Genomic DNA, 13,897 nt, shown 5'->3' on the forward strand with positions numbered 1-13,897 from the left:
GCAGCTCTTTGTACCACCTCTACCCCCACACTATACTATATTCCTTTACTCATTTTACTGGCCATTTGTACACAATCAATTTTAAAAAAAAAATAAGTTCCTAAATAGCAAGATTGGTTTTCATACATTGATGTATAAATGCTCATAGTAGCAAACACTTGAATATAGGATTCTGTAATATGTGTTTAATCAATGAACAGAGCATTTTGTTCCCTTCACCCATATAAGATTTTATAATTAGCTTTCCTTTCTCCCAATTATACCCTAAGTATCCTAAGCCTTTTAGAATCAAAAAGGTAAGAATCTCAGGATCACTGGTCTTTAAAACCATAAATATAATTTTCAAAAAATTATATTTGTGTCTGTGTAAGAGAGGATACATACATGTACTGCAGTGGTTCTATGGAGGTCAAATGATAACTATGTGGTTTCAGGGATTGAACTCAGGTTTTCAAGCTTGGCTTGCTTGCACTTTTTTCCTCTACACAGTGAGTTCCAAGGAAGCCTGGACTACACGAAGGAGACACTGTCTCTGAAAGGAATGGGGGGTGGAGAGATGGCTCAGTGATTAAGAGAGCCCGCATCCTCCTTGCTCCTGCTGCAGAGGACTTAAGTTCCATTTCCTGTACCCATGTTATGCTGTTCAAAGCTACCTGTAACTATAGCACCAATGGATCTGGTGCCCCAAGAGTACTCAGCATTCAGGTCCATATAACCCCATGGGAATTGAACTCAAGCCACATGTATCGTAGTTTTTGCAATTCTGTGTACCTTAAGATTTTTCCTAAGTGTGATCTTGTCTGCCTAGGTTCCCAGTACTTCTCTTGAATCTAGGATTTTGATGCTGGACTAGGCAGCATAGCCACACTCTCAAATCAACAAAATGTGGTATGGTGGGTGGGTTTCTATTTCCTTAGATTTCATTTCACTCTGGTGTATATAATGAGTATCTAAACATATGGTCTGTTCAGGCTATCAGGTCAAAATGATTGTTCTCATAATACCAAGGAGTTATTTGTTTCTAGTGTGTTGATATTTTCACTGGTAGTATAAAAGCAGTAGTAAGTAAATGTTTTGTGTCCTAAAGTTTGTAGCACTGAAGTATACAAGTATTGTTCATTGCTATATGCTTGTAGTTAAACAAAGAAAATACTTCAGGTCTTAACTTTTCACTAAAATTTTTAAAGATTTATTATCTTTTAAAATTGTAGCTATGTGGATATGTGTACATGAATACAGGTTTGTAGGTGTTTATAAATCCCCCAACTTGGGTGCTGGGAACTGAACTTGGATTCTCAGCTTTTAACGTCTGACTCACCTCTTAAGCTGTCTTTTCTCATTTTCTGAGACCTAAGAAAATTTAGCTCCCCCCCCCCATTCCTCCCCTTCATGAAATGCTATTTTTTGCTACAGAGTACAACTGGCAAACTGTATTAAACTTGGATTTTTGACAAATTTCTACAAAAGTGATTAAAGTGAACTTGCCATTTTAATTGACAGTATTTGTTTTAATGAAAAAGTTAAGCTTGGAAGCATAAACTATAATTTTAAAATTCTAAGTGTAAAATCTAAGGACACTTGAGTGTTTAAAACAACTTCCTAAAGAGCTAATACAGGGAAGGATCCAGGATTTATTATGTTCACAAGCTCAGGTGTATCTCCTGCACATACTAAAACTGGAAAGAATGAATATTGTTTTTCAGTAAATAAAAGATTGCAAATGAATAATGAGTTCTTAAAAATCTTCAGTTTTCTTTTAGTTTAAGCTTTACTGTTTGAATTATTTAGTGTTGCTACTATACTTATTATTGGTAGTTATATTAAATATGTTTTTCTCCCTCTGATCTTATTTTGTTTTTATCTCCTTCCTCTCTTTCTTGTCTTCTTTTTCTGTGTTTCTTTTCTAGGTGGAGTCTTTCATTTTGGACCAGGATGATTTGGAGAATCCAATGCTGGAAACAGCTTCCAAGTTGCTCTTATCAGGCACTGCTGATGGTGCAGACCTCAGGACCGTAGATCCAGAGACACAAGCTAGACTGGAAGCTTTACTAGAAGCTGCAGGTATGGCTTCCTTTTTATTCATACTTATCTCTTGTATGAATTTTACATTTACTATTGTAAATGTGTGCTCCTTTATTTGGGGGAAAAAGAAAACACACATCGGATAGGATTCACTGCCATAGCTTACAGTGCTGTTGACTGAATTTATTCCCAACGAATAAAGTATTGATATCTTTGATATATAACACACATACATTAATGGGCTTTTGTAGCCCAGGCCTATTCTGTCCTTGCAGTAGTGATTTAGCACTCGGTCCAGTTTGCGGCAACTTTATGATAATAGTCAATTGCATTGAATCCCCCATTTTGAGTATAGGCGTCATAATTATATAAGAAAAGCAAATTGTCTTTTTTCAGAGTGGATTTTTGTTTCCCTGTAAGAACATAATTTTAATTGGAAGACTATAATAATTTCCTCTTCTTCATTCTTTTGCTTCTCTTTTTTAATAAAAATATTTTACCCAAAGCTTAGAATAGCATAACAAGTCCCTTGATTTTTCAACTTTAATAAGCATCAATATATAAGTAGTCTTCTTTCATCTTTTATTCATTACTACGTTAACATTCCCATCTTTGAATATAGATATACACTTTGTCATTTCATTTATGATGTCTTTTGTTTTGTTTTGTTTTTTGAGACAGGGTTTCTCTGTGTAGCTTTGGAGCCTATCCTGGTACTTGTTCTGTAGCCCAGTCTGTCCTCAGAACTCACAAAGATCCTTCAAATGGAGTCAGTGGTTAAGATTACTTGTTACTCTTTGAAATGACCCTAACCCTTGCTAAATTTCAATGCCTGTCTGAATTACTTGTGTGATCTGTCCAGAGACTAGATTTTAGATCAGTTTATCTTTGGGCTTGAGATATACTGTATGTATATGTGTGTTTGTTGCACATTAATGCAAGTGGTGTGGAGGTCAGAAGAGGGTGTGTCAGACCCCCTGGAGCTGGAATTGCAGGTGTCTGTGTGCTGTCTTACTTGGGTGCTGAGAACAAGATCATGTCCTTTGGAAAAGCATCAAGTGCTCTTAATCACTGAGCCATCTTTTCAGTCCCATTGCCTATGTTTTTAATAGCATGACAGGCGACAGGTGATGCAGCTGGATAATCTGGTATAAAATAATGTTAATCATGGCAAGCTTACTAGTATTATTAGGGCTCACTGGAAAAGTAACAATTATGTTTATTCAGATGTTTACTATTTTTACTTTTGTGTTGTTTTGCTTTTCTAAATAATTTAGAGGATTCTAAGTATATGTGGTTAAGTATATTTAGTAGTTATATGTAGATTGTCTTTTTTTATGCACCCTGGATTATAGTCACCCATTTTCTTAAAGAAAAAATAGGCATTTACCAAAAATTAGAATGTTGTTGCTGGCACTTGTACCATCAGTGAGTCAAAAATAATTTTTCTAGAATTCATTTCATCTGTTTTGCTCTATATTGACTTTATTTTAGAAGTCTTTCTGTGTGGTTATCAAGTGACTAAATAGCTCATGGCTCAGTACCTACAACTCAACAACCTCTGACATAGATAATGTTCTTCTCCTGAAGACATGACAGATGTTTCAGAGAAGACTCCTATGTGTCCTAGCCTAGGCTAAAGACCCACATCTTACACCATAGCGTGACAGATCATGTATGCAGGAACCATACAGCATGGATAGACATTCTAGATTCGAGAAGAATTATTTACCTTAAAGATTATAGACAGTCCATTATAGTGTATGAAGGTTATGTTTACATGCAGATTTTTGTAACCCGAGGTTTGCTTTTTTTCTTTTGGGTGTGAAAATAATATAATAGGAATAGGCAAATTATCCACTGCTGATGGTAAAGCCTTTGCAGACCCTGAAGTGCTCCGGAGGTTGACATCATCTGTCAGCTGTGCGTTGGATGAAGCTGCTGCTGCACTTACCCGAATGAGAGCTGAAAGCACAGCAAATGCAGGGCAGTCGGACAAGTGAGTGATAATACTCAATAGTTATTTATCAGTTTTTGTGTCTGATACTATATTCACTTAACACAATACCATACATACACACACACACACACACACACACACACACACACACACACACACAGAGTGAAGCAAGTGAGGCTTTTAAGTAATATTAGCAGACTGGGAGATGAATAGCTTAATCATTGTCAAGAAAGTGACACTGTGAGCATTGATGACAGGTGGGGACTGGAGTGGCAGCTCTTTGTTGAGGGAGCCTGCTGCAATCCCTGGGGCACTGTGCTTTTTTCCCAGCACCCATGGTGCTGCGGACTCCTCCACACAAGTGCCAAGAATATACACAGAAACACTAAAAGTCTTAAACCTTGGGAAAGTTTAATTTATCTATGTTGCTTTTCTTAAGTATTAGTGACAAAGAAGTAAATGCTATTCTATCCATTTCATTTTTTTATAGTTCACATGTTAGAAGATGAGGTTTCTGATTTTTTTTTTTTTTTTTTTTTTTAAAGTGAATGTTAGGCCAGCAGACTCTGTTTTTTTTTTTGTTGTTGTTTGTTTGTTTGTTTGTTTGTTTTTTGTGTGTGTGTCTTGTAATCCTTTGTATTTGCAGTGTTTTAGTATTAGGATTCAATATATTATAATTAATACCTTAATGTTTTCTAGTGCTATATAATGAAAATCATATTTCATATATAATGTCTGGAGCGCGAACAGAGCATCTGAAGAAGTGTCATTGCTATGTTGCAGTTTTCAGTTCTTACTGACTTCTTTCTTCCTCTAACTGAGCATAAAGCTGTGTGGGGAGATGGCACAGTGGGTAAAGTTCTTGCTGAGTAAAGGTGAGGACATGAGTTCAAATATCCAGAGCACCTGAAAGCCAGACACAGGAATTGGAGATAAGAGAATTCCCAGAAGGTCAAGGGCCCACTAGCCTGTCTGGCTTTTTTGTTTGTTTGTTTTGTTTTTAGTTTTTCGAGACCGGGTTTCTATATATTGCTTTGGAGCCTGTCCTGGAACTTACTCTGTAGACCAGGCTGTCCTTGAACTCACAGAGATTCGCCTACCTCTGCCACCAGTGCCTGTCTGATAGCTGTGAGCAATACCTTGTCTCAATAAGGTAGAGGGGGAGGGCTGATATCTGAGGTGATTCTATGAGTAAATATTTTCCCAGTTACTTAGTTATTACATGCTCCCATCTTGTGTCTGATATTCTTACTTGATGGAAGAACTCAGGTAGGTTTTTATAATTAGTAAGTATCTTACCCACTTTATATTTCCATAATTTCATAAGAATTTTTAGCAATTAAACAAAAGCTTAATCAGTTATATTTTTGTTTGGATTTTTATGTTATAGGATTTCACTATTTACTCTGAATTAGATTGTACATAACTGAAAACATTTTAGATAGAATACTGATTAATTTTAATTTAGAATGACATTAAAAATGCAGATGTTTATATCATCCCCTGAGATGACACTGTTCTTCTTGCCATAGCCGCAGTTTGGCAGAGGCCTGTTCAGAAGGAGATGTAAATGCTGTGCGGAAATTACTCATTGAAGGTCGAAGTGTAAATGAACACACCGAGGAAGGGGAGAGCCTCCTGTGTTTAGCTTGTTCTGCTGGATACTATGAGCTTGCACAGGTTTGTGTGTTGGGAGAATAAATAAGCCTTTAAAAGAAATCTGTCTTTATTAAGACAAGATTAAGCCCTTTTGCCTATTAAGCTAATTTCAACAGTTGTTGTATACAGCGTGTGTAGATTTTGATTCTTAGGAATCTTATGAGTAGATATTTATTAATAAATATATTGAGAACTTTCAGTAACTTAAAAAAATATTTTTCCTTTGTCAAGGTTTTGTTGGCAATGCATGCAAATGTGGAAGACAGGGGAATCAAAGGTGACATTACACCTTTAATGGCTGCTGCTAATGGAGGACATGTCAAAATCGTGAAGTTGCTGCTAGCTCATAAAGCTGATGTCAATGCACAGTCTTCAACAGGTCATGCATACCTCTTTTCAGTTTCATTATCTAGTAGTATCCCTTTTAGTAATTGTTTCTTATAAAGATATTCACTTAAGAGTTGTTTAACTTTCTTTGTTCTTTTGGGGTCCCTGTCACTCAGCTCTGAAATTAAACAAGTGAAATCTTAGAATTTTTTTTATGAACGCCCTGCCATACCTTGGCTTACTTACACCCTGCTTTTCTTAAATTGCCCCATCTGCTTCTGTATACCTTTCTTTACTTCTTACACTGTGGCTGTCCCTGCAATCCTCCTTTCCTCCTTTTCTGGCTCCTCCTCCCTTCCCTGGTTTCTTCTGTTTACTCTCTCTGCCTGCCAGTCCTGCCTATCCTTTCTCTGCTCAGCTATTGGTCATTCAGCTCTTTGTTAGACTAGTCAGGTGTTTTAGACAGGCAAAATAACACAGCTTCACAGAGTTAAACAAGTGCAACATAAAATCTTTGCATCATTAAAACAAATGTTCCACAGCATAAGCAAATGTAACACATCTTAAACTAATAATCCACAGTATCTGCCTAAGTCTCTATGAAGTTTAAAATAATATTAAAAGAAACATTTTCTTTTATGTTTATGAGACACTCTTATCTTCTTTTAAAGTACATTAAGCACTGGATTTGAAAGTTTACTTTGTAGATGTGCAGAATTATGGCTTACACTTCTCAAACCCTGTCTTCCTTTTTACTATTAATGCAAGAAGTGGGGAGAATAGGATGAGCAACAAGGACAAGACCATGAGCTCCTAATTTTGCTAACTGTGGCCCAGGAAAAAGAACTACAAAAACATTTCCAATGGGACATTAGTTTGGCCTCAATTAAATTCTTCTTCTAAAAGGTTGGGTTAAACTTTGACCTAACATTGTACTAAATTGTATTTTGTGAGTATTCCTCATATTAAAAACAAAACAAAAAACAAAAAAACAGGTTTAGTTGTGTTTTAAAAAGAAGTCTATATAATTTTTCATTTATCAAGTTGGTTTTTTTTTTAACATGGCAAGTTTTTAAATTACAAAGACTTTTGCTCATTGTCTTGACTCATACTTGCAATTCTTACATGTGGGAGACAGAGTCAAGAGGATTGTTATAAGTTGAGACTTGCCTGAACTGCATAGCTTGTTCCAAAAACAAAGATATGAATCTTTTTAAAAATTATTTGACATTGGTCAGTTAGTTTGTGGGTTATATATGATAGGTTTGGGTTTGGATAAATGATGACATTTATTTAAAAATAATGCTTTATGAAACATTTTTCATCATAAAATTAGCTATAACTTTTTATCTCACTTGGAAAGGAAAAAGTTTCAGGAAAGAACTGCACAGCTCGTTTATAGTTCTCCAAAGTGTGTGTTTATTTGTCATTAATTACTTCCATGTTTCCTGTCTTCCCTCCATCACCTCCAATTTCCTTGGAGCCCTCCCATGTCCCTCTATTCCCGGTGTTCTTCCACCCATCCCTATAATTCCCTCTCAGATTGACAACCTCTTTTTACTGTGTATTGTTTTATTTATGTGCATGAATATATAAATACGGCTTACTGAGTCCTTTTAGTGTGGATTTTAGGTATTTGATTTTAGGGTTGATCATTTGTTATTAGATAATTACTTAGTGGGCTTATCTCTGGGAAATGCTGAATCTCTCCCTATTAGCATTCATTAGTTGCCTGTAGTTCTTTATCTAGGCTGGGACTCTGAGATTTCTTCTTTCAATGTTAGTATATCTGTTTGAATTATTGTTCGGATCTTATTTAGGTCCCAATTTTGTTTATATGTCCTGGGTGTGGCTTCCCTTCAAATCTTAATTCCCCAGTCTTGATAAGTATATCTGCTTTTTCTATAATCTGACATGTATTTTGTTTTTATTGTTTGGCAGTACAAGGGATTAACATCAGAATTTGCACAGGCTAGGCAAACATTCCCCAAATGAGCTAAGTTCCTAGGCCTTTTAGCTTGTATTTTAAGACTCCTACATAATTGTCCACACTCTCTTTAAGGTCACTCTGTAGCATAGGCTAGCCCTGAATTTCTAATCCTTTTGCTTTAACTTTCTAATAGTTGAGATTATAACCCATACCACCGAGCATAGTACTATACTGGTTTTAAACAGAAAGGGAGGACAGGAAATTGATTTCAGAAAGAGAAAGTACAGTTGAATAATGTAATTACGGCAATTATGTCTATTACTAAATATTTTTATGGCTATAGTTTTCCATTTCAACCTTTTGAATGTAAATTTTTCTAATTTCATTTTTTAAAATGTTTTACACTTTTTTAATGTGTGTGTATGCATGCACATAGGTGCTGTGGATGCACTTGGGGACTAGAGTTCTTTTCTCTTTCTCCATATAAGTTGTGGGGATGAAACTCAAGTTGTCCGACTTGGTAATATGTCCATTTATGCACTGAAGCATCTCACTGGGCTGAGATGTGTGTGTGTGTGTGTGTGTGTGTGTGTGTGTAAATGATCTTAATGTCTTTTCATTGTTTCCTTACCTAAACAGGCAACACAGCCCTTACTTACGCTTGTGCTGGAGGCTATGTAGATGTTGTAAAGGTGCTCTTGGAATCCGGTGCTAGTATTGAGGACCATAATGAAAATGGTCATACTCCTCTTATGGAAGCTGGAAGTGCTGGACATGTGGAAGTGGCCAGGCTGCTGCTAGAAAATGGAGCTGGTATCAATACGCATTCCAACGAATTTAAAGAGAGTGCCCTCACATTAGCTTGTTATAAAGGTATAGTATAAATCTTTTTTAAAATAAAATAATGAAACTAAAATCAGCTTTTAAATTAACAGTAAAACATAATAGTATATAGTGTCATTAAATGTAAATAACAAGCTTGGTTTTAATGTTTACAATGACAGTGAACATTGTAAATAATTGCCATTGAAATTGACAGTTTTATCAGAGGAAACTGATAATTTTAGTGTGATTATACTTTATGATGGTTTTGCGTATTGGAAATGCTTTACCTTGTGCGGCTCAGAATATGGATTCTTAGGTGCGTCAGATAGGCCCTGTTACATGCAATCAACAGTGGAGATTTTTAAAAGAGCCATAGTCTCATATTTTTCCTTCTTTTCTTTTTTTAAAGTTTAAGGAACTTTAAAAAAATAAGCCATGGAACTTGGTGTCTGTATCTATACCCACGCCACATTTTAGTTCTTAAAACACCATCGGTATTGATCTGCAAGGGCAGTTATAAAATTTAGGAGACACCCTCATCTTGACTCCTCACTTTCATAAGCTTGTAAATGAGTGACTACTTAAAATTTCCATTCTGTCTTTACTCCGCTCAGTCCTTCCCTTTCCATTGCGTTCTGCTGTGTTTAAGAGTGGCCATAATCTTATATTTGTCTTTAGAACTGATTTCCTTTAAAAGCATTAGAAAGTAATACTTTGCTATATTAATGGTTGTTACAATTTAAGTTACAATTTTGAGTGTCTGATGTTAGCAGATTTTCAGTTAAAGAATGCAGTTGAAGTCAATTACTTTCCTGTTCCTGTGTGGTAGTTAGGCACAGGTTCTGGTCTTTGTTAAGGTAATTTTTGGGAAATTTTATTGGATGGTTTTATACACCTTTTTGTTGTTGTGTTTTGTTTGTTTGTTTGCTTCTCTATAGCTTTGGAGCTTGTCCTGGAACTTGCTCTGTAGACCAGGCTGGCCTTCCACTCACAGAGACCAACCACCTGCCTCTGCCTCTGCCTCCCGAGTGCTAGAGCTGAAGTTGTACAGCACCACCACCCTGTGGTTGCTAACAGTTTTGAACCCAAAACAGGTTCCCAGCTTGCCAGAGAGCTTTGTGATGAGACTACTCTTGACAACTCTAGTCTCTCACCTTTGTTTATGTGCTATCTAAGGTTAGGCTTGCAAGTTTTAATTGGAAGATAGTTAGAGAATTAAACTAGTAGAGTACATCTTGAATACTTCCAGGGATCAATGTTTGTTTCTTCTGTTTCTCCTGCCATTTCCTGTTAGTTTGTCAACACTATAGAAGCGGTCTAGAAGTCATGCAGATTGAGGATTTATGTAGATGTTTGGAATGGGAGAATTACAAAGGAAAAGGAAGATATGTGTAGTGAGTTAAACCAAGGTGTAGTAGATGCTGTACTTAATAAGTCTTTATTTTAGCTCTTCATTTAGGACTGTGTATGTATGTATATATATATATATATATATATATATATATATATATATATATATATTGATGATAACACATTTCTTATTGCTCTCTTATGGTATCCAAAGTCCTAATTAAGTATAATTGGTTTTCTACTTTTTAGTTACTTCTTGAACTGTTAAATAAGGCTTATTTGAAACTGTTTCTATCCTATATCTTATTTTCAAGTAAAGGAATACATATAAGTTAAATGGTGTTTTAAGAATATTTTCGCACAGGTAGTTTACTATTTCTCCTGAAAAGTTGGTGTGTTGATTATTGTCGCTTCAAGCACTTGAACTCGTAGATGGAACTGCTTAAATGATTTTCATCCCAGGCTACTAGCTCTTGAAAAATAAATGGAAGTAGGGGATGATGAAATGGCTGCTTTCGCAGAGGATCTGAGTTCAGCTTATAAGCACCTGCATGGAAGCTCACAACTCCAGCTCCAGGGGAAATATGAGCAGCTCTTTGGCTCTCCACCGGCACTGCACTCACATGAGTAGACAAAATTAAAAATAACAAAAATCTAAAAATAACACAATCAAGTATAAATGTGCTGAATGAGCTTCATAATGACTATTTGTCTGCACCTATCTGTTGTCAACAAAATCTCAGTTGTTCAATTTTACCAATAAAGAGTCAGGAGCCAGATGCTGGGGTGAAAGCCTGCTAGCTCAGAGATGCAGAGGAAGCACCCAGCTGATCACCCCCTTCCCCGCTTCTCAGAAGCCAGTCCCTTTCCTTTCTACCAACTCAAAAACAGTCTCTTCAAATTCAGTGTCCCTTCTACTTCCTGTATGCCTCTCTGTCTGTCCTCCTGACTCCCTCTTTCTGTTTTTTTTTTCCCCCCCTTAATCCTATGTTCACTTCCTGTCAACTGGTTGCTTGCTCTGCCTCTTGGCCTATGCTTGACTATTTAATCCTGTTTACAATATTCAAGCAGAAACCTTTTAGATTACAGCTGTGTTCTAGGACTGAGCCATAACAGGTTTTTTTTCTAGTAAATAATGCAATATGCACCAAAATTATATGTCACTTTGATTTTAAAAATAGTTTTTGAAAGTACATATAAGTAATCCAATACACTTTTGATTTAGGACATCTAGAGATGGTGCGGTTTCTTTTGGAAGCAGGCGCTGATCAAGAGCATAAAACAGATGAAATGCACACTGCTCTAATGGAGGCTTGTATGGTAAGATGTACAAATGCATATATGAAGTATATTTTCATACTAGGTGTAGAGAGGTAGAACTACTCTAAAATAAAGAGCCTTTTCCTTGAATGTAAAAGCTCTATTTTTTTTTTTTTTTTTAAATTGTGGAACAGAACCTCAGCTGAACAATTACTTTTAAGATGCACTTGGTGATCTTATGTAATCAAAGCGTTTGGGGGGGGTTGAAATAGGAAGATTGCTGTTAGTTTGAGGCAAGGCTAGAATACATGGTGAATACTGATTGAAACATGGCTACATAGCAAGACCCTGTCAAAAAGATGGGAGAAAAGATACATGTCTTTAATCTCAGCACTAGGGAGGCAGAGATAGGATCTCCATGAGGTTCAGACAGCCTGTCTACACAGTGAGTCATGATAGGCAGTCTGTGTAGAAAGACCCTGTCTCAAGATACCTAGTTTTGAGTGTGTGTGTGTGTGTGCGCGCGCGCGCGTGCGTGCGCGCGTCCATGCTTGAGCACACACAGACAGACACACACAGATAGCTCATGAGATGACTCAGCAGATGAGAGCACTTGCTGCTCTTTCTGTGCATGGTCACAGAATTCACACGTGGAGCTCACAACTGCTTGCAACTCTAGCTCCAAGGGACTGTTAACCCTTTGCTTGTGGCCTTGTTGGGTACCTGCATGCATGTGGTACACCTAAATGCAGACAAAGCACTCAGATATACACATGACACACAAAATTCTTACAACATATATACAATGAATTGTATTTTAGAGTTTGTTCTTGGAAATGAAATTTTAATACCCTTAAACTTTTATATTCTAATTTATAATCTACAAAAGGGAAGGTATCTGAAAAAAATTATGAGATATTTATAAGAAGTGGTAGATGATCATCATTTAGTATTTTAATTATAAATTGCTTTCTTTATTGTCAGCCCTGTGTTTTAATAAAATTTCCCTTTTGAACATATGTTAATTTCTTTGGAGCTTTTGAGTTCGTTGTCTTTAAAGACAGTAAAGAAAGCATCATGTACTCATTTTGTTCCTTTAACACATGATTCCCTTTTTCTCCACTGCTTCAAAAACTGTTTACTGCTTAATCTAAAGTTTGAGCACTCTTGAAATCTTATGAAAAATTTGCTTTTCCCTGTACCTGAGTTTTGTCACTTGTCATTTAAATGTCCATCATGCTCCAATGATTCTTTGTGGCCTTGGGATTGTCTCTATTCATTTCTTTCCACTTCTGTTTTTGTGGCTAATAAACTTCTTGATCAGACACACCGTTTTTCTCTGTTTGCTTTAACTCCTCAAGCTCTGTGGGATAAATAGTATAGGCAGCATATAACATAAGTTTATCAAACTGCCAGATGGAGACATATTCTATTGAGTAAAAGTCAGCAAATGTCATTGTATGGTAACTGAGAAGTTTTAAATTTTTTGGTACTGATTTAATTTTTAATTGCTTTTGAATAGGATGGCCATGTTGAAGTAGCTAGGTTGCTTCTAGACAGCGGTGCTCAAGTGAACATGCCAGCTGATTCATTTGAGTCACCATTGACTTTGGCTGCATGTGGGGGACATGTGGAACTTGCAGCCTTACTCATTGAAAGAGGAGCTAGCCTGGAAGAGGTCAATGATGAAGGTTATACACCTTTGATGGAAGCAGCCCGAGAAGGACATGAAGAAATGGTTGCGTTACTTCTAGGCCAAGGTAAGCACTTGTAGCAGTTACTAATCCATAAATGGTAGAACTTTGTTAAGACTGGATTTCAGTATATCAGCTCCTTAGTATATTTACACTGAGCTGGTGCTCCCAAATGTCTACACTGTTTGATGTAAAGTGGCTCAGTAGAGTTGTTTTCAACGTAGTCCTGTGCTGTGAAACAAGTAAACAACAAAATCAAGGTTCATGTCAACATTTGTCTTAAGGGAACATGAGGTACCATAATTTTCCAAGCCTATTATGGTGAGGGAGGACACTAACTCATGAATAAGTGTGTAGTGGAACAACGTGGACAACACTGCTGTGAAGGTTAGCTTGATGAAAGTATGCAGCAGGCCCAGTGGGTAGTACACACTTGTAATCACAGTGCTTAGGAGGCTGCCATCTGGCCCTGTATACAGAGACACTGAGGAAAAACAAAAGAACACTCAAGACCAACCAACACAGGTGCATGTACACTAGAAACTGTTGAGGTTAGACCATAAGAAATTTTTGGAAAATGTGAAATGATCTAGTAATTTAAATATTTTACATTTACCATTTACACAATAATCTATATTTATAGTGTTATTTCTTTTTTCTTTCAGTAGTGAAATCTGGTCCATTTAACACAAATGGCACATTTACTTGTTTTTATGTAGAGTCTATTCATTAGAACTTTAAAAGTTCAGATTTTTGAAGTAGAATTTTTTTTTTTTTCCTTTCCGTAGCCATGGCTGCCCTGAAACTAGATTTGTAGACCAGGCTGGCCTTGAACTTGCAGAGATCCAACTGTCTCTCCTGAGTGCTGGG

At 36.5% G+C, this 13,897-nt stretch overlaps 1 protein-coding gene across 1 annotated transcript in view; it reads left to right on the forward strand.

The window, feature by feature from the left end:
* The window catches only part of Ankrd17 (ankyrin repeat domain 17), a 129,481-nt gene that overhangs the window by 54,318 nt on the left and 61,266 nt on the right, over window positions 1-13,897 (forward strand). The window contains exons 2-8 of the mRNA XM_051198092.1: window positions 1,908-2,061; window positions 3,865-4,021; window positions 5,515-5,662; window positions 5,873-6,020; window positions 8,538-8,771; window positions 11,299-11,393; window positions 12,856-13,093. Coding sequence (XP_051054049.1) covers window positions 1,908-2,061; window positions 3,865-4,021; window positions 5,515-5,662; window positions 5,873-6,020; window positions 8,538-8,771; window positions 11,299-11,393; window positions 12,856-13,093 — 1,174 coding nt within the window. The remainder of the gene's footprint in view (window positions 1-1,907; window positions 2,062-3,864; window positions 4,022-5,514; window positions 5,663-5,872; window positions 6,021-8,537; window positions 8,772-11,298; window positions 11,394-12,855; window positions 13,094-13,897) is intronic.

The sequence above is a fragment of the Phodopus roborovskii genome, unplaced genomic scaffold, assembly GCF_943737965.1.
Source record: "Phodopus roborovskii unplaced genomic scaffold, PHOROB, whole genome shotgun sequence".
Taxonomy (NCBI): Eukaryota; Metazoa; Chordata; class Mammalia; order Rodentia; family Cricetidae; genus Phodopus; species Phodopus roborovskii.